Raw genomic sequence first — 21,720 nt, forward strand, 5'->3', positions numbered from 1 at the left:
AATAAATAACTGCTAAGAAGCTTTTTGTCTTTTTAGCAGCAAAGGTGTTTATTGACAACGTTGGAGGCTGTCTTGGTTTGAGATAAGCAACTGCCAACCCTCCCAAGCACAGAGAGAAAAGCCTCCCTCCTAACACCAGGGAAAGGGAGGAAAAGAGAGGGGAAAGAAAAAACCACTTCAAATGGCATTTATACTAAAACTACAGATATTTTTCACAGAAAGAAAGAGACAATTAGAAGAGAGTACAAATATACACTCACACAAGTCTGCAACAACAAGTTTCTCACCTCAACTTCTTAACAAACACACAAATTCAACTGTCTTAACTACACATTACTTAAGAAAAGACTTATTCCCCAGGGAGACAAACTCAAGCAGAAATAAGAGACCCAGAACAACACATTTTACTTTCCTGAGGTACCCTGTGAGCCAGTGGTGGGCCTGGTCCTCTCCATCCCCCTGGGGCACCATCGTGCGTCCTCCCAAGAGGAGGCTGAGAAGCGACTGCCTTAACCACTCCCACACTGGTTCCTACTGCCCTGGAGATGATGTTGGAATGTGGTATGGAATACAAACTTACTGGCTAGAAGAGGTCAGCTGTTGGCTCAGCCCAGCCCAAGTCAGCTGACAGCTTCAGCCTAGTCTGAACTCCAGAGCCCAAATCTAGGCCCACCTGGGTGAACCCATAACAGAGGCAAAGCAAGTTGATACTGGGCAAAAACTTGCCTGACTTGTTTGTGTAAAAGGAGCCATTTATAGCCTTAAGTTTATAGTTAACACCTTCTAATTTCCATATTAATGACTGGGCAAAATCTTGGGCCGGTACCAAATGGCATAGAGGGTGTAGAATGCACAGCTTTGGTCACACCCACACAGGGATAAACTGGTCCCACCCGCTGAACTGGGACACCTTGTCAGGCTTCTCACTGCTGGAAGTGAATTGTGATCCCCACAGACCACGGCCCGCTGGGATCTGCCACTCAGCCAGTCTGCCCATCCAACCCACAGCCCTTGAGTTTGCCTAGAGGGGATGCCCAGGGGAAAGCGAGGTGGGTGAAGAAGGATTTGATTGTGTCTCTGGCCATGGACTGCCCTCCATTTGCCTCTTGCTCCACAGCTGGGGGATGGACAGAGGATCTCCTTGATCTTGAATTGTTTCTGGTGCTCCTGCACTAGGGAGGCCAGAGCATGGTCCCCACAGTGTATTTCCCTCTTTGATCCTCCAGTAACTTCTCAAACTTTCTACTTCAGCTCATAACTCTGGTACCACCTGAGCAGGTGTTCCCCCCTGCCCTCACCCGGTGCAGCTGCCACAGCCCCTGCCAAGCCCAGGCACTCCCTGCACCTCAAGCCTGGGCAGCTACATGGCTTTTGGCACGTTCTGCGTGGTTTTTTGGGAGACCTGCCTGGGGCATCTTTTTTGGTGGGTTCAGAGGCCTCGGTCTGCCTGGGGCACCTTTTTTGGTGGGTTCAGAGGCCTCGGTCTGCCTGGGGCACCTTTTTTGGTGGGTTCAGAGGCCTCGGTCTGCCTGGGGCACCTTTTTTGGTGGGTTGAGAGGCCTCGGTCTGCCTGGGGCACCTTTTTTGGTGGGTTCAGAGGCCTCGGTCAGTTCGGCCGCGAACCGTTCCCGGCTGTGCCAGGACCGTGAAATCCGAATTTTATCCCTGCCCGCCTTTATATACCCTCCCTCTGCCCGCCCCGCCCCCGTCCAGCCAATGGCTGCGCGGCTCGCTGTGACGGACGTGCGCTGTAGCCAATGGAAGGCGGCAGAAGGAACGACGCGCAGGGCACTTCAAGCTTCCCTCCCTCTGCGGGGCGGGCCTGGAGGGCGGGGCCTCGGCAGCGTGCTGCGTGCGATAGGCTGGCTGGGCATGATGGGCAGCTCCGCCAGCCAACCGCAGGGCAGGGCGTGCCGGCGGGGCGGGGCCGGGAGCGGGCCGGGCCGGAGCGCGGCGGGTCCGAGCGCCACCATGTTCCAGGGCGGGGAGGCCGAGCCGGCCAAGCCCAGCTCCAGGTGGGCAGCGGGGCAGGGGCGGGGTGGGCAGCGGGGGGACCGCGGGGGGACCACGCGGTGACCACAGCGGGGCTCTCCCTGCGGGGGAGAGGGGCGGGAGGGGCACCGCTCTGAGGGGCCTCTTGGCCGCGGCGGGAGCGCCGATGCCCTCGCCGTGCCTCGGGTTAGCTGTGCTGTGTCCCGGGGGATGGGCCGGGCCGGGCCGGGCCGGGCTGGGCGGGACTGGCCTCGCTGCCCTCCCGGCGGGGCCGCCCCAGGCCGAGGCCCTGCCCGGCTCAACCCGGCCCGGCCCGGCTCGGCTCGGCCCTGGAGCTCCTGCGGCGCTTTCCGCCGCCGTGCTGGTACCCCCATGGAGGGAGGGCCCGACCCTCCGTGGGGCTGGGAGGGGCAGGGAGAGCCCGGCAGCAGCGCCTGCAGGAGTGGTGTGGGCTGTGGTTTCACCCCACGGCGCTGAAACGCATTGCTGTGTTTGCGGAGGGCACATCCCTCACACCGCAGGGACCGAGGGAAGTGGGGAATTCATCCATCCGCGAGGCTGTGCGGGAAGGAAGGAAGGGAAGGAAGGAAGGAGAGGGAAGGAAGGAAAGGGAAGGAAGGAGAATGAAGGAAAGGGAAGGAAGGAAGGAAAGGGAAGGAAGGAGAAGGAAGGAGAAGGAAGGAAGGAAAGGGAAGGAAGGAAAGGGAAGGAAGGAAAGGGAAGGAAGGAAGGAAAGGGAAGGAAGGAAGGAAAGGGAAGGAAGGAAGGAAAGGGAAGGAAGGAAGGAAAGGGAAGGAAGGAAAGGGAAGGAAGGAAAGGGAAGGAAGGAAGGAAAGGGAAGGAAGGAAAGGGAAGGAAGGAAGGAAAGGGAAGGAAGGAAAGGGAAGGAAGGAAAGGGAAGGAAGGAAGGAAGGAAGGAAGGAAGGAAGGAAGGAAGGAAGGAAGGAAGGAAGGAAGGAAGGAAGGAAGGAAGGAGAAGGGAAGAAGGAAAGAAAGAAAGGAAGGGAAGGAAGGAAGGAAGGAAAAGAAGGGAAAGAAGAAAGGAAGGAAAGGAAGGAAGGAAGGAAGCGTTTCGAAGCTGTGTAAGAATGCTTTGTATTTCCCCGGGTTCCGCTCGCTCCAAGCTGTCAGTTGGTTTTAGGCGCCTCTGGAGGATGCTCTGCCCTCGGTGCAGTCCCCGAGAAGCGCCTGTTCTCGCAGCGGTTCCGAAGCCACGTGTAACGCTGGGCGGCGTTCCGGGCATTGCCTGGGGGGCAGAGCATCCCCTGTGGCAGGGACAGCGAGCCCGGGGGGCCCGGCCCTCTCCCCCGAGCCGTGGGGGGTGTTCTGTTGGGTCCAGTCCTGTTTAACATCTTCATTGATGATTTAGATGAGGGGATTGAGTCCATCATCAGCAAATTTGCTGATGACACCAAGTTGGGAGGGAGTGTCGACCTGCTGGAAGGCAGGAGGGCTCTGCAGAGGGATCTGGATAGACTTGAGAGATGGGCTGATTCCAATGGGATGAAGTTCAACAAGGCCAAGTGCAGGTCCTGCCCTTTGGCCACCCCAACCCCTGCAGCGCTCCAGGCTGGGCACAGAGTGGCTGGAGAGCAGCCAGGCAGAGGGACCTGGGGGGACTGAGGGACAGGAAGCTCAGCAGGAACCAACAGTGTGCCCAGGTGGCCAAGAAGGCCAATGGGATCCTGGCCTGGATCCAAACTAGCGTGGCCAGCAGGCCCAGGGCAGTGACCCTTCCCCTGGACTCTGCCTTGGGGAGGCCACACCTTGAGTGTTGTGTTCAGTTCTGGGCCCCTCAGTTCAGGCAAGAGATTGAGGGGCTGGAGCGGGGCCAGAGAAGAGCAACGAGGCTGGAGAAGGGACTGGAGCACAAGTGCTGTGGGGAGAGGCTGAGGGAGCTGGGGGTGTTTAGCCTGGAGAAGAGGAGGCTCAGAGGTGACCTCAGCACTGTCTGGAACTGCCTGAAGGGAAGTTCTGGCCAGGTGGGGGTTGGTCTCTTCTCCCAGGCACTCAGCAATAGGACAAGGGGGCACGATGGGCTCAAGCTCTGCCAGGGGAAATTGAAGTTGGAGAGCAGAAAGAAATTCTTTGCAGAGAGAGTGCTCAGGCATTGGAATGGGCTGCCCAGAGAGGGGGTGGATTCCCCATCCCTGGAGGTTTTTCAGCTGAGCTTGGCCGTGGCACTGAGTGCCATGATCTGGTGAAGGGACTGGAGTTGGACCAAGGGTTGGACTCGATGATCTTGGAGGTCTTTTCCAACCCAATCCATTCTGTCATTCTATGAATTGTCTGGGGAGGTGTTTCTAGTGATCCTGTTAATGTGTGCAGTGAACATCTGGTTTGCTGAATCAAATTAAATGCCTAGCTTTGTTTTATTAAACTTTAATAACAACACGTGGTATTTTATTTCATTAAACTTAATAATGACACTTTTAGTTTATTAAACTGCAGTAATGACACTTTATATTTTTAGGGGAGCTTTGCTTTTCCAAAATAGACAAGGAACTGCATGTCTAAGAGTTCCTAAAAGCAAAAGCAGGACAGAGCTGTGACTCTGCTGTGCTGGAACTGTCTGAAAACTGCTGGGACCTCAGTGTGTAACTTTCAGGCAGGATTGAACAAAAAATATGTTTATTTATGTGACTTGAAGTAGTGGATAGTGTTGGCTCCCCTTCCATAGGTTGGCTGAAGGGTGAGGAAAGGGCATTCAGACTTGGGTGTCAGAATGCAGGGAGGAAAAAGAACAGAAGAACTAATTAAAATTCTTCAAATCTGCCAGAAGAGAACACAGTAATTAGTAGAGGCTTTTAAAGTGCAGGGCAGGGCTCTCCATTGAGCTGTTCCAGATGGATTGACAGATTCGGGTTTGCTGGAGGGGAGGGGGAGAAAGGCAGAGTTAGGGTGGGTAGAGGACAAAGGGCTTGGGGGTTTTCACTGTTTAAAAGAATAAAATAACACTTTCCCTTCTGCTCTCCTGCCAGAGAAGAGAGACCCAAAAATGTCTCTGTGTAAACTGGCCTAATACCAAAGTAAACTCAAATGGCTGTGAACTCTAAACTGCAGTTGGTGGGTGTAAGTACCTGCAGTGATGCCTCTGGCTTATTTGTGGGTTTTCTTAGTGTGGATACTGAGCTGAAAATGGGAGAACAATAGAAGAGTAATCACTGTTGGATTTCTTTTGAGGCCTAATGAATTTTTTTTTACTGAATAATCAAGACTTTTAATCTTAAAATGGTGTTTCTCTGGAATTTTTTTCTGCAATTGAGCTTAAAACCCGTTGCAGGAATGAGAAGTAATTTGATTCTTCTGACTGGTTGTTTATCTTAAACCAAAAAACTCTGAATGTGGTTATTTTGTTATCCCCTCCTATGCTTGTAGGCATTTGTTGGGCAAACAGCATGGCAAGTTCCAGCCACATAAACAGCATTTTCCTTCCTTCCAATCTCTTTGTTCCCACACTGAGTGTACTTGGAATGCAAGGAGGACTAAATGCATTAAAAAAGTACCTGAAAAAAATGGATAAAGTCAAAAATCACCAAAATTGTGAGAGGAGCCTTTTAACTGAAGTCCCTTCCCAAACTAGTTTTTTGTAGAGTTCCCTTTTCCTTCAGTTTAAATACATAAACTGCCTCATGGTTTGTGGGCCATTGTGAATGCTCAAAATACATAATTTACAGTGTCTGCTTTAATAGTGGGTTTAGATCTTCTAAGATACACACAGAGCACAGGAGAGTTGGCTCTGAGTCTGATGGGCATGAAATTGTAAATAAACCTTCTGCCTTGTATGATCCAACCTGTGATGTGGACAAGGAGTGGTCCTGTCTGCTGAAATTCCAGTTACTCCTCGAGCAAAAGGGATTCATTAAATTCACAGGCACACTGAGGGTTAAAATACTGAAATTGGCCAACAAAGACAGTCCCTCTGAGGCTCTTTCTGTCCATGTGAACTATTACCAGACTGAAGGAGGAACTTTTTTCTCCTTCCTCCCAAAGAGCCCAGAACTACTTTCTGCATCCTGAGATCTGAAATGCACACAAAGCTCTTTTTCTGACAGGGCAGCCAAATATCTGAGAGAAGAGGAGGCTCAGAGGTGACCTCAGCACTGTCTGGAACTGCCTGAAGGGAAGTTCTGGCCAGGTGGGGGTTGGTCTCTTCTCCCAGGCACTCAGCAATAGGACAAGGGGGCACGATGGGCTCAAGCTCTGCCAGGGGAAATTGAAGTTGGAGATCAGAAAGAAATTCTTTGCAGAGAGAGTGCTCAGGGATTGGAATGGGCTGCCCAGAGAGGGGGTGGATTCCCCATCCCTGGAGGTTTTTCACCTGAGCTTGGCCATGGCACTGAGTGCCATGATCTGGTAAAGGGACTGGAGTTGGACCAAGGGTTGGACTTGATGATCTCGGAGTTCTTTTCCAACCCAATCCATTCTATGATTCTATCTCTGTTTTTGTGTGATTGAATCTTAACCTGGAGTAGCTCTTGGCTCTCAGAGGAACCTCATCTGATGTGTGTCAAATCACTCACCTGGAGAGCTGCTGTCCCACCTGGGGAGAGGAGGAATTGTATTAATTCACTGATGTTTGACTTGTGTTCAGGTAGGGTGGGATGAACATCTTGCAGTCTGTGAGTGTTCTCTTGGTAGAACAGTAAAGGCTGGTTTGGGTCTCAGGGGAAGGGTTCAGATTAGCAGGAGTATAACTGAGCTACTGTTGCTGTTCAGCTGCCAGGACTGTGGGCAATTGGTCAAGTAGATGTAACTGTAGAGATTATTTTGTTACAGAATCTCAGAATCATTAAGGTTGGAAAAGACCTTTGAGATCAAGTCCAACCTTGGTGTTATGGGTTCACCTAGGTGGGCCTAGATTTGGGCCCTGAAGTGTGGACTAGGCCGAAGCTGTCAGCTGACTTGAGCTGGGCTGAGCTAACAGCTGGCCTCTTCTAGCCAGTAATTTTGTATTCCATACCACATTATGACATCATCTCCAGGGCAGTAGGAACCAGAGTGGGAGTGGTTAAGGCAGTCGCTTCTCAGCCCTCCTCTTGGGAGGACGCACGATGGTGTCCCAGGGGGGATGGAGAGGACCAGGCCCACCACTGGCTCACAGGGTACCTCAGGAAAGTAAAATGTGTTGTTCTGGGTCTCTCCTTTCTGCTTGGGTTTGTCTCCCTGGGTAATAAGCTTCTTCTTAAGTAATGTGTAGTTAGGACAGTAGAATTTGTGTGTTCGTTAAGAAGTTGAGGTGGGGAACTTGTTGTTGCAGACTTGTGTGAGTGTGTATTTGTACTCTCTTCTAATTGTCTCTTTCTTTCTGTGAAAAATATATGTAGATTTAGTATAAATGCAGTTTGAAGTGTTTTTTTTTCTTTCCCCTCTCTTTTCCTCCCTTTCCCTGGTGTTAGGAGGGAGGCTTTTCTCTCTGTGCTTGGGGGGGTTGGCAGTTGCTTATCTAGCTTACTGCTTGTAAACTAGACCAGAGCATTAAGTGCCACATCAATCAGTTGTTTCTTGGAACACCTCCAGGGATGGGCACTCCACCAACACCCTGGGCAGCCCATTCCAATGTTTGACAACCCTTCCTGTGAAGAAATTCCTCCTGATGTCCAACCTGAACCTCCCCTGGCACAGCTGGAGGCTGTTTCACCCTGTCCTGTCCCTGTTCCCTGGAGCAGAGCCCAACCCCTCCTTGGCCCCAAATTTGCAGAGAGTGAGAAGGTCCCCCCTGAGCCTCCTTTTCACAGAATGATAGAATGGATTGGGTTGGAAAAGACCTCCAAGATCATCAAGTCCAACCCTTGGGCCAGCTCCAGTCCCTTTACCAGATCATGGCACTCAGTGCCACGGCCAAGCTCAGCTGAAAAACCTCCAGGGATGGGGAATCCACCCCCTCTCTGGGCAGCCCATTCCAATGCCTGAGCACTCTCTCTGCAAAGAATTTCCACCTGCTCTCCAACTTCAGTTTCCCCTGGCAGAGCTTGAGCCCATCGTGCCCTGTTGTCCTATTGCTGAGTGCCTGGGAGAAGAGACCAACCCCCACCTGGCCAGAACTTCCCTTCAGGCAGTTCCAGACAGTGCTGAGGTCACCTCTGAGCCTCCTCTTCTCCAGGCTAAACACCCCCAGACTTTTCTCCAGGCTGAGACCCCCCAGCTCCCTCAGCCCCTCCTGCTGCTCCAGCCCCTTCTACAGCTCCATTCCCTGCCCTGGACACGCTCCAGCCCCTCAGTGTCCTTGTTGTGAAGAGCCCAGAAGTGCCCCCAGAACTGGAGGTGCCCCAGCAGTGCCAGCACAGGGACAGGTTGGACACGCCATGGCTGGTACAGCCCAGGTGCCCTTGGCCTCCTTGCCCACCTGGGCACACCTGGCTCATGTTCAGCCACTGCTGACCAGCCCCCCCAGGGCCTTTCCTGCTGTGCTGCTTTCCATCAGAATCCATCACTTCCCTGTGCTTTTCCTGTTAATTTTTCAGTTAGTTCCCCTCATTCTTCTCCCAGATAGTGGTTCAGTTCCTTTTCAGGGCAGGACCTGAAGTCTGTTGAACAAGACATGGGCATTAGTGTGGACTTGCTGCTCAAGGACAAGCCTGACTTTTGGTGGGTTTCCAACAAGTCAATCAATTTTTTCTGTTGTAACCTCCAGTTTTCCTGCAGATCCATTTGATGCCTTCTGGTGCAAAGTTTTGGTTTTAATGGATTTACAGCATGACCACTAAAAAGTTGGCTTTTTTTGTATTCCACCTCTCCATTCTAAACTCTGCACCAGCTCTGTGATAACTGGTGGTTGAGACTAGGAAATTTTTTAGTAGTTCTGAACTGTCTGCTTTTATTTAAAAGTGGTTGGGTTTGAATTGTGTCGTGGGTGCAGAGTTGGTATGTGCAGTGTAGCAGAAAGTGATTCTGTAATGGTTATTTTTAGAACTCTAAGCAGTCATTTGGCTTCTCCTAATCTTCTGTTGCTTCTGGAACACCACAGAGAGAGCAGCCCTTGGTGCTGCTGGCACTATTAGTATCATTCCAAGGAATTGTAGGTTGCTTAATGATCACACTGAGTGACCAAGAGGTTGGCAGTATTTGTGCTGAACTTGAGAATATTTTATTAGAACAGCCCCTGAAAAGTAGATTCTTGGCACAGCAGAATTGCCTGAATTGATCTAAAGTCAGAACAGTTACATACAAAGGAGAATGGGAAGGGAACATCAAATATGTTGAATTCTATAAATTTTAAATGAGCTTTTGTCTCTCTTGCTCCTTATTCTGTGGTGCAGGGTATTGAAGCCCCCTGGAGGAGGTTCCAGTAATGTTTTTGGGAGTACAGAAGAAGTGTCTTCTTCAAGCAGGCCACACCGGATGGCATCCAATATCTTTGGGGCATCAGAACAACCTCAGAACATTCCAAAAAGAACAAACCCTCCAGGTAAGAGCTGCCCCCTCTCTCTGTGTGATTCAGCTCTGAATTGCAGCACAGAACTGTGTCATGTTCCTGAAGTGGAACACTGTGACCTGTCTGTCTTTTTGTGCTGCATTTTTGCATATTGAGAAGGCTTGAACAACAAATCTCTTCAGACTTCTGAGTACATGAATATTTCAGTGGTCTGCATGTTCACAGACTTCTTAGCATATCATCCAGGTCTTAATTCTTTCCAAACTGAGGTCTAAGAAGGGATTAAAGGAAACATTCTGGAATCATAGAATGGATTGGGTTGGAAAAGACCTCTGAGATCATCAATCCAACCCTTGATCCAACCCTACTGTGATCACCAGCCCAGGGCACGGAGTGCCCTGGGCTGGTGATCACAGTGGGGTTGGATCAAGATGTGGTGGATCCTCACTCAGTGCCACATCCATAGAATCACAGAATGGATTGGGTTGGAAAAGACCTCTGAGATCATCAAGTCCAACCCTTGGGCCAACTCCAGTCCCTTTACCAGATCATGGCACTCAGTGCCACGGCCAAGCTCAGTTGAAAAACCTCCAGGGATGGGGAATCCACCCCCTCTCTGGGCAGCCCATTCCAATGCCTGAGCACTCTCTCTGCAAAGAAATTCTTTCTGCTCTCCAACTTCAATTTCCCCTGGCAGAGCTTGAGCCCATCGTGCCCCCTTGTCCTATTGCTGAGTGCCTGGGAGAAGAGACCAACCCCCACCTGGCCAGAACTTCCCTTCTATTCTGGAGCTGTGTCAGCTGCAGTGACCTCAGCCCTGAGCCTGAGCCCCACTGTGGGTTGTTGTAACAAAGCTTTTCAACCAGGCAACCAGAAACAGCACCCCAGGCAGCTGGGCTGTGCAAGTCCTTGAATTCTTAACTATTTCTTTATTTTTCAATACAGAGTGATAAAACTAAGTCAGCTAGAAAAAAAAATCTCACTGCCTTTCAGGAGGAAAAGAAAGTGGCATCTTTGAGGACTCTGGTTGTGCTCAGCCCCGCCCACGTCTGAACCCCCCTGGTGGCAAGACCAGCGACATCTTCGGCTCTCCCGTGTCTCCCGGCGTGGTGCGAGCACATCCCAACAAACCCAAGGTATTTGTACTCTGCTGCTGTCACAGCAGGAGCCACCAGCTCCAGGGGGCCTGTCACTGGCACAGTGCAGGGCCTGCACTCTGCTGGAGGACAGACCCCGATTGTGCAGGGGGGGACTGTCACTTAGTTTTATTCTCAAAGTCTTTTTTGTGGATTGTTATTTGGGTATATCAGATCTCTGCAGTTTGCTGGAAAAGTATGTGCTGGTTTGTCTTGGTTTGAGATAAGCAACTGCCAACCCCCCCAAGCACAGAGAGAAAAGCCTCCCTCCTAACACCAGGGAAAGGGAGGAAAAGAGAGGGGAAAGGAAAGAAACACTTCAAACTGCATTTATACTAAATCTACATATATTTTTACAGAAAGAAAGAGACAATTAGAAGAGAGTACAAATATACACTCACACAAGTCTGCAACAACAAGTTCCCCACCTCAACTTCTTAACAAACACACAAATTCTACTGTCCTAACTACACATTACTTAAGAAGAAGCTTATTTCCCAGGGAGACAAAGCCAAGCAGATAGGAGAGACCCAGAACAACACATTTTACTTTCCTGAGGTACCCTGTGAGCCAGTGGTGGGCCTGGTCCTCTCCATCCCCCCTGGGGCACCATCGTGAGTCCTCCCAAGAGGAGGGCTGAGAAGCCACTGCCTTAACCACTCCCACACTGGTTCCTACTGCCCTGGAGATGATGTTGGAATGTGGTATGGAACACAAACTTACTGGCTAGAAGAGGTCAGCTGTGAGCTCAGCCCAGCTCAAGTCAGCTGACAGCTTCAGCCTAGTCCAGACTTCAGAGCCCAAATCTAGGCCCACCTTGGTGAACCCATAACATGGTTTAAAGGGAAACTGGCAGGAGAAATGAACCCAACACAAAAGAGATTATAAGTCAGAGTTACAGTTTAATAACAATATTACAATCAATGCAATGGCACAAAGGGAAATGGGTTTTAACCCACAAACCCAGCAGTGTAACCCACCCCCTGGGGCACAAACACAGGGGGGTTTGGTGGTCTCTGTGCTGAGCCCCTGTAATGGTTTGCCCCATGGCTTCCTCGGTAACCATTGTATCTAAGGAAGTTACAAGTATTCCACAGGTGTCTGCCATGTAGCAGGGGAGGAGGGTTTAGATTGGTTTTTCCTTCCTTGGCTGGGGAGCTCGTGGGTGGTTGCAGCCTGATCCCTCCAGTTGTTGGTGGTTCTCCTGTCCTGGGTGAGATTGTTTCATTCTTGTTCCCCTTCCTTGAGGTTTTTAATTGTGTTTGTTTTGATTCATTTGTTTTCTTTAGTTTGGGTTTGTGTCTTCCCTATTTTCTGGTTAATCAGTCCCTTTTTCCCCTTCCCCTTCCCCTGGGGATGGGATCCTGTGTACTGTGTATACAGTGTGGTTTGTGAATGTTAGAAAATATAATTTATTCTTTTTATTCAGTTCAGTTTCTTTAGAGTGCATTTCTTTTCAGGTTTTTTTTCCCTTTCCTTTGCTGGGAAAGTTCTGGGAGGGGGAAGGGGGGCCAGTCCAGGGTTGGCAGCAGCTCAGCCAAACCTTCGACAGCCCCACGTGGTTCCTTCGAGTCCAAAGGAAAAGGAAGGGACAAACCTGTTGGTGCAGATGATGGCACAGTCTGGTGGAGAGTGGTGGGCTCCTCCTGTCCAGGTTCTGCTCCTCCTCTGGATCCAATGAGTGGTCCCAGAGGTCTCCAACCCCCAAGATTCTCTCCCCTCAGGTCCAAGTGGGAGCCCCCAGTGCCTCCCCCAGGGCAGGGAGTTCCGCACTGGGGGATCTGACTCTGGCAGTCAGAGGGGATTTTGGAATCGTTGCTGGCCCCTGAGCAGAGCTGAGCCCTCAGGTGGGTGTGGAGGTGCCAAGGAGTCCCTGCAGGGCAGTTCTCCCAGCTCCTCTGCCAGGCTTCTTTCCCAGCCAGCTCCCAGCCTGAGGGCTCAGCTGTGCCCTGGGCAGCTGCTGCCAATGGGCCATTGGGAACAGTTCTTGGGAAATGGCCCAGAGGGTTTGGAATGCACAGCTTTGGTCACACCCATACAGGGATAAACTGGTCCCAGCTGCTGAACTGGGACAAAGTATTAATTAGACTCTGGATATGAGTTCAAAAAAATAAAAAGGAGAGAAAACCCTTTGATCTTTCTGTAAGTGAGGTGCAGGTGAAGTTCTTGACACAGCCAAGAGGCATTTAAGGTAGATAGGCAGGAGATATTTCTTACCCTGCAGTTCAGCAGAGCTGCTCTTGAGTCATACTTGGGAACTGGGTGAACCCCAGTGAGCTGCAGCCATAAACCTTGGTGTGGCCTGGCTGTGCCCTTCATCTCTGCTCAGCACCTGTACCTGCAGTCACCCTGGAGGCACTTCAGCAGGAGATGAGGCTTGAGAGAGCAACAGTGAGCTCAGCATCACCTGTGGTGGCAGGCCCAGCAGGCACTTCATTTGTGGTGGACTGAAAGATCTCTTTGCAACTGTGATAACTGTCATTGTTATTACAGTTATTATACATATTTTATACAGTTAAATATATATACATCTATATATATGTACACATATATATGTATGATACATATATGTATGATATATTTGCATATTGTACATATATGATATGTAATAGTTGCTTGTAGTTATGACCAAATCTGGGGTGGGAAAAAGCAGGATACACTGTCAGTTACTTTATTTCTGTGTTTAAGTGCCCTATGTGCAGATTTACAAACTCCTGCCTTACTCTGAGTGGATCCTAATAAGTGAGTAGCTGTTATGTTGGTGTTTTGACAATCTCATGTCAGACAGCATGGAGATTTAACATCCTGTGAAACTGCAGTGGGTTAGGAATGGTGTTCCCCAATTTAGTGTTCCCACTGAAAAAGCTTCAAACCACCCATCTGTGCCCACCTGTGTCCATTTGTGTCTCACCTGTGTCCACCTGTGCCCTCCATCCCCACCTGTGCCCACCTGTGTCCACATGTCTCATCTGTGCCCACCTGTTCCCATCTGTGTCCATTTGTGTCTCACCTGTGCCCACCTGTGCCCATCTGTGCCCACCTGTGTTTCACCTGTGCCCATCTGTGCTCACCTGTGTCCATTTGTGTCTCACCTGTGTCCACCTGTGCCCTCCATCCCCACCTGTGCCACCTGTGTCTCATCTGTGCCCACCTGTGCCCATCTGTGCCCACCTGTGTTTCACCTGTGCCCATCTGTGCTCACCTGTGTCCATTTGTGTCTCACCTGTGTCCACCTGTGCCCTCCATCCCCACCTGTGCCCATCTGTGCCCACCTATGCCCATCTGTGCCCACCTGTGTCCATTTGTGTCTCACCTGTGTCCACCTGTGCCCTCCATCCCCACCTGTGTCTCACCTGTGCCCACCTGTGCCCATCTGTGTCCACTCACTTCTGTCCCCTGTGGTGGCTGGAGAGGAGAATTGGAGGCACAAAAGGTGAAGATCACAGGTTGAGATAAGCACAATTTACTGGAAACAGCAATGAGGTAAGACAAGGAACAGTAACAGCAACAATATTAAGAGCAGAGTGTACAAGAGAGGGGAATGATTCCCACCTGAGCACTCAGCACATGGGACTGGTGCTGCCCTGACTGCCCACCACACTGCCCAGCCTGGAAGGGACTCATCTCCCCTACCCCTGCACACATTGTGGGGTGGTACAGAATAACTTCAGGGTTCTGGCCATGCCCCTCCTGGCTACTGCAAAATATAACCCTGTCCTGGCCAGAACCAGAACATTATTTACCCCTTATTCTGTACAATCTGTTTTGTCATTTCCATAGTCAGTGGCTGCTCCTTAAGGTGTCTGTTGAGTTCATTTAGTCCATGACTGTGGGTTCTGTCCATCCTGGATATCTTTCAGGGCTGCTGTGCTGTCAGGGGGTTGCAGGTGCATCAGGAGCTCCCCACTGGTGTGTCTGGAGCAGTCCATGCTCACTGTCCATGGCAGTTCTGGCATACAAGGACAGTGCCATTCAGCAATCAGTATCATACAATTCAACATTACAGACTGTTCTCACCCAAAAATCAAATCCCCTTAAGGGACATGTTGCATTTCCCTGTCCTTCTGCATTACCCCCAGGTGCAAAAACTCAAGGACTTGGTGGGTCTTTGGGCAAACACAGTCCCACGGATGAATTTGCCTTTGCTTCAAGAAGGGCTGATCCAAACTGTCTTCCCCAACATATTCCTGGTATGCACCACAGGGACTTGGTCCCCTTCTCTGGCACAGAGTGGGTTTGGTTGGGCAGGACCAGCTGGATTGGTAGAACCTTGAGTGTTGACTAACTGAGTGGCCTCCTCTAAATGCACATCCCAGTGTTTGAAGGTCCCACCCCCACTGCTTTCAGTGTGGTTTTTAACAGTCCATTGCACCACTCAGCATTCCCAGGGGCTGGTGCACCACAGGGAATATGGCACAGCCACTCAATCACCTCCTGCTCTCTGGCCCGGGGGTAGGTGAGGCCAGTTTGGAAATGTCTGTCACATTCCAGGCCCAGGATGGTGTTCTGGGCAGTGCCAGCTGGTGGTTATTCCCACCATTGTCAGCACGTGGCACTTGCCTTGGCAGTTTGGGGAGTGTGATGTGAACAATCTGCCCAGGCCTCCCTGAGCAGCCCTGAACACACATCCCAAATGACCCTCATTGCCCTTGGTGTTGTCATGTCATAAATGAGTATTCCACAGTACAGCAATCCTGATCCCTCTCCCTGCTTGGAAAAATCCCATCACAAGGAGAACAGATTGCATAGATGGGAATAGATCCAGGTTGGGTACCACAACCATGTGAGCAAACTGAGCAACACTGTGACCTGTGGCTCCCTACCTAACTCAGTAAGTGATTACATCAAATCTGTTTCCAGCTCACTCTGCACAGATCTGTTGTTATCTCAACCCTTCATGCCCCATGTTGGGTGCAAAATGAGGCTGTTGTTGTTTAGGTATGGAATCCCCCAATTTAGTGTTCCCACTGAAAGGCTCCAAACCTTGTGCCCCTCACTCCCTGTGCCCTCCCCGTGGTGGGGCTGGAGAGGAGCGTTGGAGGCACAGAAGGTGAAGATCATGGGTTGAGAAAAGAACAATTTACTGAGAACAGCAATGGAAAAAGAAATTAACAGGAACAGCAACAATATTAATAACAGAGTGTACAAGAAAGGCGTAACTTTTAATGCACTTTCTGACTAGTGTTTGGGGAGCTCAGTGTTGTCAGGAGTGGGCTTTGCTTTGGTCCTCTGTACCCATTTATTGGGATGGTCACTGTTCATTTTTAGAAATGTAACATGAATTCCCAGCTAAATAGAGGACAACACTTCAGAAATTCCTGTGTCTTTAATTAGAGTATTGGAATTGTGGGAAATACTGGGATGGAAGGAGATGACATATTTACAAAAAGTACTGCAAGCTGAGTTTCATGGGTGGGAAAACAGACTTCTCTGAAGTCCATTTCTGACAGTCAGTTGGGATTGTTGGGGAAATGGTTTTAAGGGTGTTGTTTATTCCCTGCCTGTTGGGATACTTGCTGAAGGCAGGAATTGCTGAATATAAAAAGGGTCTTCACGGGCTGCTTGTGTTCTAGTTGTGTTCCAGACTTCTCCTGGGTGGTAGTAGGTGCTTGGCAGGAATTCCAGACCTTACAATCAATGAATCCTTAAGGCTGGAGACGAGCTCTGAGATCAAGTCCAGCTGTTACCCCAGCACTGCTGTGCTTGCCATTTTGATGGTGCAGTGTGGCCCCTTTGCCCATGTTTCAGTGAGTTGTGCACCTTGACCATAGCAGGGGATTTGTCCCCCTTGTTTGGGGTTCTGGGGCAGTGGAGGGGGTGAAGAGCTGCCCACAGTGCCTGCAGCTGTTTGCTTTGCCTGGGATCAACATACAGACTTAGATCAGAAACAAAGCAGAACGTTCAGGCAGCTTTTGTGACAGACTTGCTGTTTGAGAACGATAATACACTAAGACAGCTCTTGATTTCTTTGCAGGATCACATTGTCTTGAAAGAAGATGAAACACCAAAGAAGCTGGAAGGTCAGCAAGAGAGTTTCCTTCCTCTGTTCTCTTTGAGAAGATAAGCTCTGAGGAACAGTTTCTTATGCTCCCATTTGAACACCAGCCTTGGCCTCATGTTTTTAGAATAAGTGAGAGGTTTAGTCACAAATCTAATTGCTCATCTCAGGGAGATGGTTCCCTTCCTCTTATTGAGGAGAACACAGGCATGAGTCTTGATGCTCTGTGTGTTTATGCTTTGCTGAATACCATGTGTGTATATATAGATATAGATGGAATCTCTGTAGAGAAAAACATCCTATCAGGTTAATTTTTCTTCCCTTGCCATCTCCTCCAAGTGTGTAATCTGGACCTTCTGTAGCTGTAAGTAACAAATAGCTGACTGAAAAAACGTTTTATTGCTCAGCTAGTTGTTATAGAATGATGGGAACGTTGCTTCAAGCTCAGTATGAAAGGAGTGATTGGTACATTGTATCTCCTAATTTCCTGAAACTGCCAAAATAATCCTGAAGGTGTATTGCTCAGCCTCCATATCCTTGTCAGAAAGAGCACTGAAGGAAGAGAGGAGTTGTTGTGAACAGTAAAATTCTTTTCTCAGCACCTGTTCCCTTCAGGGAAAATGAGCAGACACTGAAACCTTGGCGTGCTGTGGGTGGGAGGCCTGGGAAATGATGGAGCCCCCAGAAATGAGGCACTTGGTGGACTGCAGAGTGGTGATCTGATGATCTCATCCCTTGTCTTTTATGCAGCCACAGAAAATGTCAAACCACAGCTGGAAGACGGAGGCGAGAAAAAAGATGTGGGCAAAGAGGAGCGATGCAAAGAGCCCGAGCCCAAGATAGACAATCACGAGCCCCGCCTGGGGCCACGGCCACGCTCACACAACAAGGTGCTCAACCCCCCAGGGGGCAAGTCCAGCATTGCCTTCTACTAGGGGTGCTCAGGGCACTGTCCCTGCTGAGTCTGCACAGAAACTGCTCTGTGGGGGTCAGTTCATAGACTATTGCTTGTGGGTAGATTCTTAGCCGATGGAGGAGGGTTGTGTTAGGTGGGTAGGAAGGGTAACCAGTGATGTGGGGAGGGAGGGCTGGGGAGGGAATGGGTGCCCTGTGGAAGATCCGAGCATTGGCCTGCCTGGGTGGGTGGCAGAGGGGACATTGGTGTGACGTTGTGGAAGGTCAGTGCTACTTTGTGGTGAGTTCCTCAGACTGTTGTTAGCTCGCTCATGGCTCAGGACACTCCTGTGGAGTCAGGCTTAGCCACACAGTCAACATGTCAAAAGGCTGTGCATGGGGAGGGGCCTGGGGGTCACACCTGAAGGTTCTGAGGTGCAGCAGGTGGGCTGGGCTCTCCCCATGGCAGGGGATGCAGATTCACAGCGTGGGCTCACTTGCAGCCACGTGAATGTCAGTGTGTCCCACGGGAACAAGCAGTGCTGCCATGGTTAGACGTGTCTTCAGGCTTTGGTTCTCTTTCTCCTTTCTTGCTTTGCAGCACATGATTGCTGATACAAGGACAGAATATGCTGGAAGTTTCTTTTATACTCCTAAACTATCGTATGTTATAGAGATTGTGGTTATCTGCTCCCCAGGTGTTCAGGCCTGTCTGATGCCTTTGGTAACTGCTGGTTACTGTGGCTGGCTCTGGACACATGGCAGTCCAACATTCTGTTTCATGTGGGTGCTTGTAGAAGACTTTTATTTTAACGTGTCCTGGTGAGTGCTTGCACATTTTCTGGTGCAGATGTGGGTGCAAACAACAGTAGCTTTATGGTACTCTGAACAGAGGGACTTGAAGTTTACAGTTACCATGGAGAATGTGCCAAGGTGCCCACCCAGCCTTGTAGAAATGCCTTAGCTTTGTCACAGGGTTTCCCTTGCACCCTGTGGAAACCAGGACTTCTCCTGTCTCCACCACAGTGAAATGCCTGTTTGTTTTGTCTGTGCTGACTCTGTTAGTGAATTCTCTCGTCTTGGGTCAGCCTTACCTTTGACTGCCTCAGATTTTTGTTGGTAAGGTTGGGAGAACTGTGTGGGTTCTCACCAAGCTGTAGCTGGTTTTGCTGTAGACTATCCTAGTTGGAAAAACAAAGACTTTAGCAATACAAACCTCCTGTTAGTGCTGACTATCGTAAATCATGTTTGGAAGATGTACATATTTTGCACAGACGTTTTTGGGGTAGAGTTTGTTCTCTGAATGGACTTTTTGATTGTACCCAGAACTTTGATACATGAATGTTAACAGTAGGTGCTTATGGTTCAATGTATTGAATACTGACCTTTTAAATCTGACATATCAAAACAGGAGTTGTTCAGGTACACCAAAGAACAAGTGGCCTTACCTGTACATCCACTGCTGTTCAGCCCAGGTTCCCTGGGAGGTGCTGCCCTTGGGGGATGCTGGGCCAGGTGCTGAACCCCCTGGGCTGGTGGAGCTGCCCAGGCTGTGCAGGTCCCTGTGCCAGCAGGGTGGGTGGCTGCTCGGACACCGAGTTGCCTTTTCAAATCGTGACATATATGGGGCAATGCTAAGGGTAGAAACTGCCATGGAAAGCAGGGATTTCAATGCCTTTGTACCTTTCACATTGGTTTGGAGCTGCCCATTATTTGTCCTCCTAGGAAAACAAGGCAGTGATTCCAACAGCAACCCTGGAATGGATCTTTGTTGCTTCCAAACATGTATTTCCCAGCAGCTGTTCCCGAGTCTGTGCTCTCTGCAGCCTCTGGCTGTCTCACACACATCCAGTTCCTTGTTCCAGTACTTGGCAGGGGCCTGTCAGGTGGGAAGGTCCAGCCGAGGCTGCTTTTCCTGCACTGCAGGCTCTGCTTTAGTTGATGTCAATATTGAGCATTTGGCATCTTTAGTACCTGATGTGCATTGGCTGCAGTGCCTCTCTTTTAAACAGCAGCTTCTAACTAGGCCTTAAATTAGTTAAACTGTGTTAATTTTTTTGCATTTCTTTCTTTGGAATCGAAACAATGTTTTCAACTCGTCAAGATTGATGTCAGTGTTTCTCCAGGACAGAAAGGGGTTGGAAATGAAATGAGAGAACATGCAATTGTCAATAAACCTCTGTATTTTGTTACTCCATTGTGTGCTGTAGATGTCTGCTTTTATAAATCAGTTGGTAATTACCTCAGTGTAGATACAGTGGTGATGTTATTGTTTGAATTGGGAAAAAATGCAGATATATTTTCAGGCCTTCCATCCAGGGCACTGTGCTCAGGAGCTGGGATGTCCTGCCCAAAGCTGCCCACAGGGCAGACACCTCCTGTCCCTGGGGAGGGGGGTACAGGGGCAAGGGCAGTTCAGTGACTTTTGGGGGCAACATTCCATGATATTCTGTATCACACAGGGATTCTCTTACATTGTTCAGCAATATTGTAAAATAGACTTAAAGATTCGAATATTTTAAATATTTAAGGCTACTTAATGTAGAATAATGTAGTGATTCCCCTTGAGCAGAGGATGTTCTAGATATGGAGAAGTCACACCCCCCCTTCTGCTCTTCCAGTGAGTGCACAAAACCCCCCTCACGTGCCAGACCACCTTGGCTGACAGGGGGAACTGCAGCAACAGGAACTGCCCTTCTGGGTGAGCTGCACACAGTGACCTCAGCCGGGGTGTTGTGTCTGTGGAGTTCATCCCTGAGCTTGAAGTGATGCCCTCCCAGCCTGCCCTCACTCCTACAGCTCCTTCTGTGTTTGGCTGTTCACAGCTCAGAACTCTCCTCTGAGGAGTGCTTTGGGTGGGATCTGCACAGTGTGGGAATTTGGGAATGTCCTTGGTGGACAGACATCAGCACTGAAGGGTTGTCCTTCCTTTGAGCTGCACCAGTAGATTACAATGTAGCCTCACTTTGCACCTCTGTGTCACCTCCCTGCTTTCCCCAAAACTGCAGATTTCAGGGAATCACAGAACAGGCCAAGTTGGAAGGGACCCACAAGGACCATGGCAGGACTTGGGATAATAGAATGTTACCTGGGTTGCTGTTTGAGTGTGGGAAGGAAAATCACAGTATCCACAGTGAGCTCAGCCTGGGCAGTGGTTAAAGGAGGACTTGCACATGGAATGAGTCTGGTGTGGTTGTAGGCACAGCTCTGCTCAGGCCCCAAACGTGTCACCGTGTCTGCTGTGCAGGACAGCGCCCCTCTGGTGACAGCCCAGCTGCTGTGCCACCCTCCTGCTCCCAGGAACCCGCCTGGCCCACAGCAGTGTGTGTTTCCCCTGTGGCTGCCAAGCAAAACCTCCTGAGCAAGCACTGTCTGCTCCTGCCTGTGTGTTGCATCACTCCTAACGCCCCACCCCACACTCCAGTGAGGAAGATTAATGTCCTCTCTGATGGTGTTCTAAGCAGCATTACTGTGGGTTTCTTGAAGGATTTATTCAGGCTAATTAGACTTGGGATATCCCGTGTACATTCTTGGGGCTTATCTAGTGATTGTTGTGTGGAGGTAATTATTTAAGCACTAAATGAGTCACTGCTGTGGTATGTTCCCTGGAAGGCTCTTGGAGTTGCTTATGTGCAGTCTGATCACAGCAGTGCATGGACATCCAGGTGTCTTGGCTGCCTGGGTGACTGGAGAGGGCAGTGTGATGCCTGTCAGCACCTGGAGTGTGCTCAGCTGGAACTTGGATCTGCACAGCCTGGAACCCAGCTGGCCACCCAGGGATTGGCCAAGCCCTCTGATGTGTCTCCTGCTGAACTTCAGCTTGAAGCTCTGATGAATCCCTGTACTGCTTTGCTGTGGCAAAGGGGATGGATTAAAGGTTGAGGATGGAGTTCTTCGTTGTTTATTTTCCTTAAGGAATAAAGTGGGGTTGCCACATCCTGGCTGTGGGGAGACTTGGGCACATGTGAGCTGTCTGTCATTACTGGGTATGAGCTGTGCAAGGACAGGATTGGGTCATGATTCATTGCTGGCCAGAACTGATGGGCAGCAGCTGCCCAGCGGGCTGAGCTGGCTGCCCAGGCTGTACCCAGGTACCACCTGCTTCTCACACATAGAGAGCAGGAAAAGCAGGTTTTAATTATTAGGCTAAATTAACAGCCCTGATTATTTTCACAGTTCTATCTTGCTTCTGGGGATGAAGACTATCTCTTCTCAAATTGACTTTCCCTTTCTTTCAAGCTGCAGCTCCTTATAATGCTTGACAGGACCTCCTCCTCCTCCTCCTCCTCAAGCAAGTCAAAAGCACTGACCACAGCAGGAATTTG

General features: G+C 50.0%; 1 protein-coding gene across 1 annotated transcript; it reads left to right on the top strand.

The window, feature by feature from the left end:
- Nucleotides 1–1,925: 1,925 nt before the first annotated feature.
- JPT2 (Jupiter microtubule associated homolog 2) lies at nt 1,926–19,592 on the top strand. The gene is made up of 5 exons (XM_071570686.1): nt 1,926–2,015; nt 9,252–9,400; nt 10,361–10,503; nt 16,478–16,523; nt 17,252–19,592. Exons 1-5 carry the CDS (start codon nt 1,972–1,974, stop codon nt 17,434–17,436), a joined length of 567 nt encoding a protein of 188 aa, XP_071426787.1. The 5' UTR covers nt 1,926–1,971; the 3' UTR covers nt 17,437–19,592.
- Nucleotides 19,593–21,720: the final 2,128 nt, after the last annotated feature.

The sequence above is a fragment of the Pithys albifrons genome, chromosome 16 (assembly GCF_047495875.1).
Source record: "Pithys albifrons albifrons isolate INPA30051 chromosome 16, PitAlb_v1, whole genome shotgun sequence".
Classification (NCBI taxonomy): domain Eukaryota; kingdom Metazoa; phylum Chordata; class Aves; order Passeriformes; family Thamnophilidae; genus Pithys; species Pithys albifrons.

Coding starts and splice junctions, on each gene's coding strand:
- JPT2 (XM_071570686.1), top strand. CDS start 1,972: ATGTTCCAGGGCGGGGAGGCCGAGCCGGCCAAGCCCAGCTCCAG. Junction 2,016..9,251: donor CCGGCCAAGCCCAGCTCCAG/GTGGGCAGCGGG, acceptor TCTGTGGTGCAG/GGTATTGAAGCCCCCTGGAG. Junction 10,504..16,477: donor CACATCCCAACAAACCCAAG/GTATTTGTACTC, acceptor ATTTCTTTGCAG/GATCACATTGTCTTGAAAGA.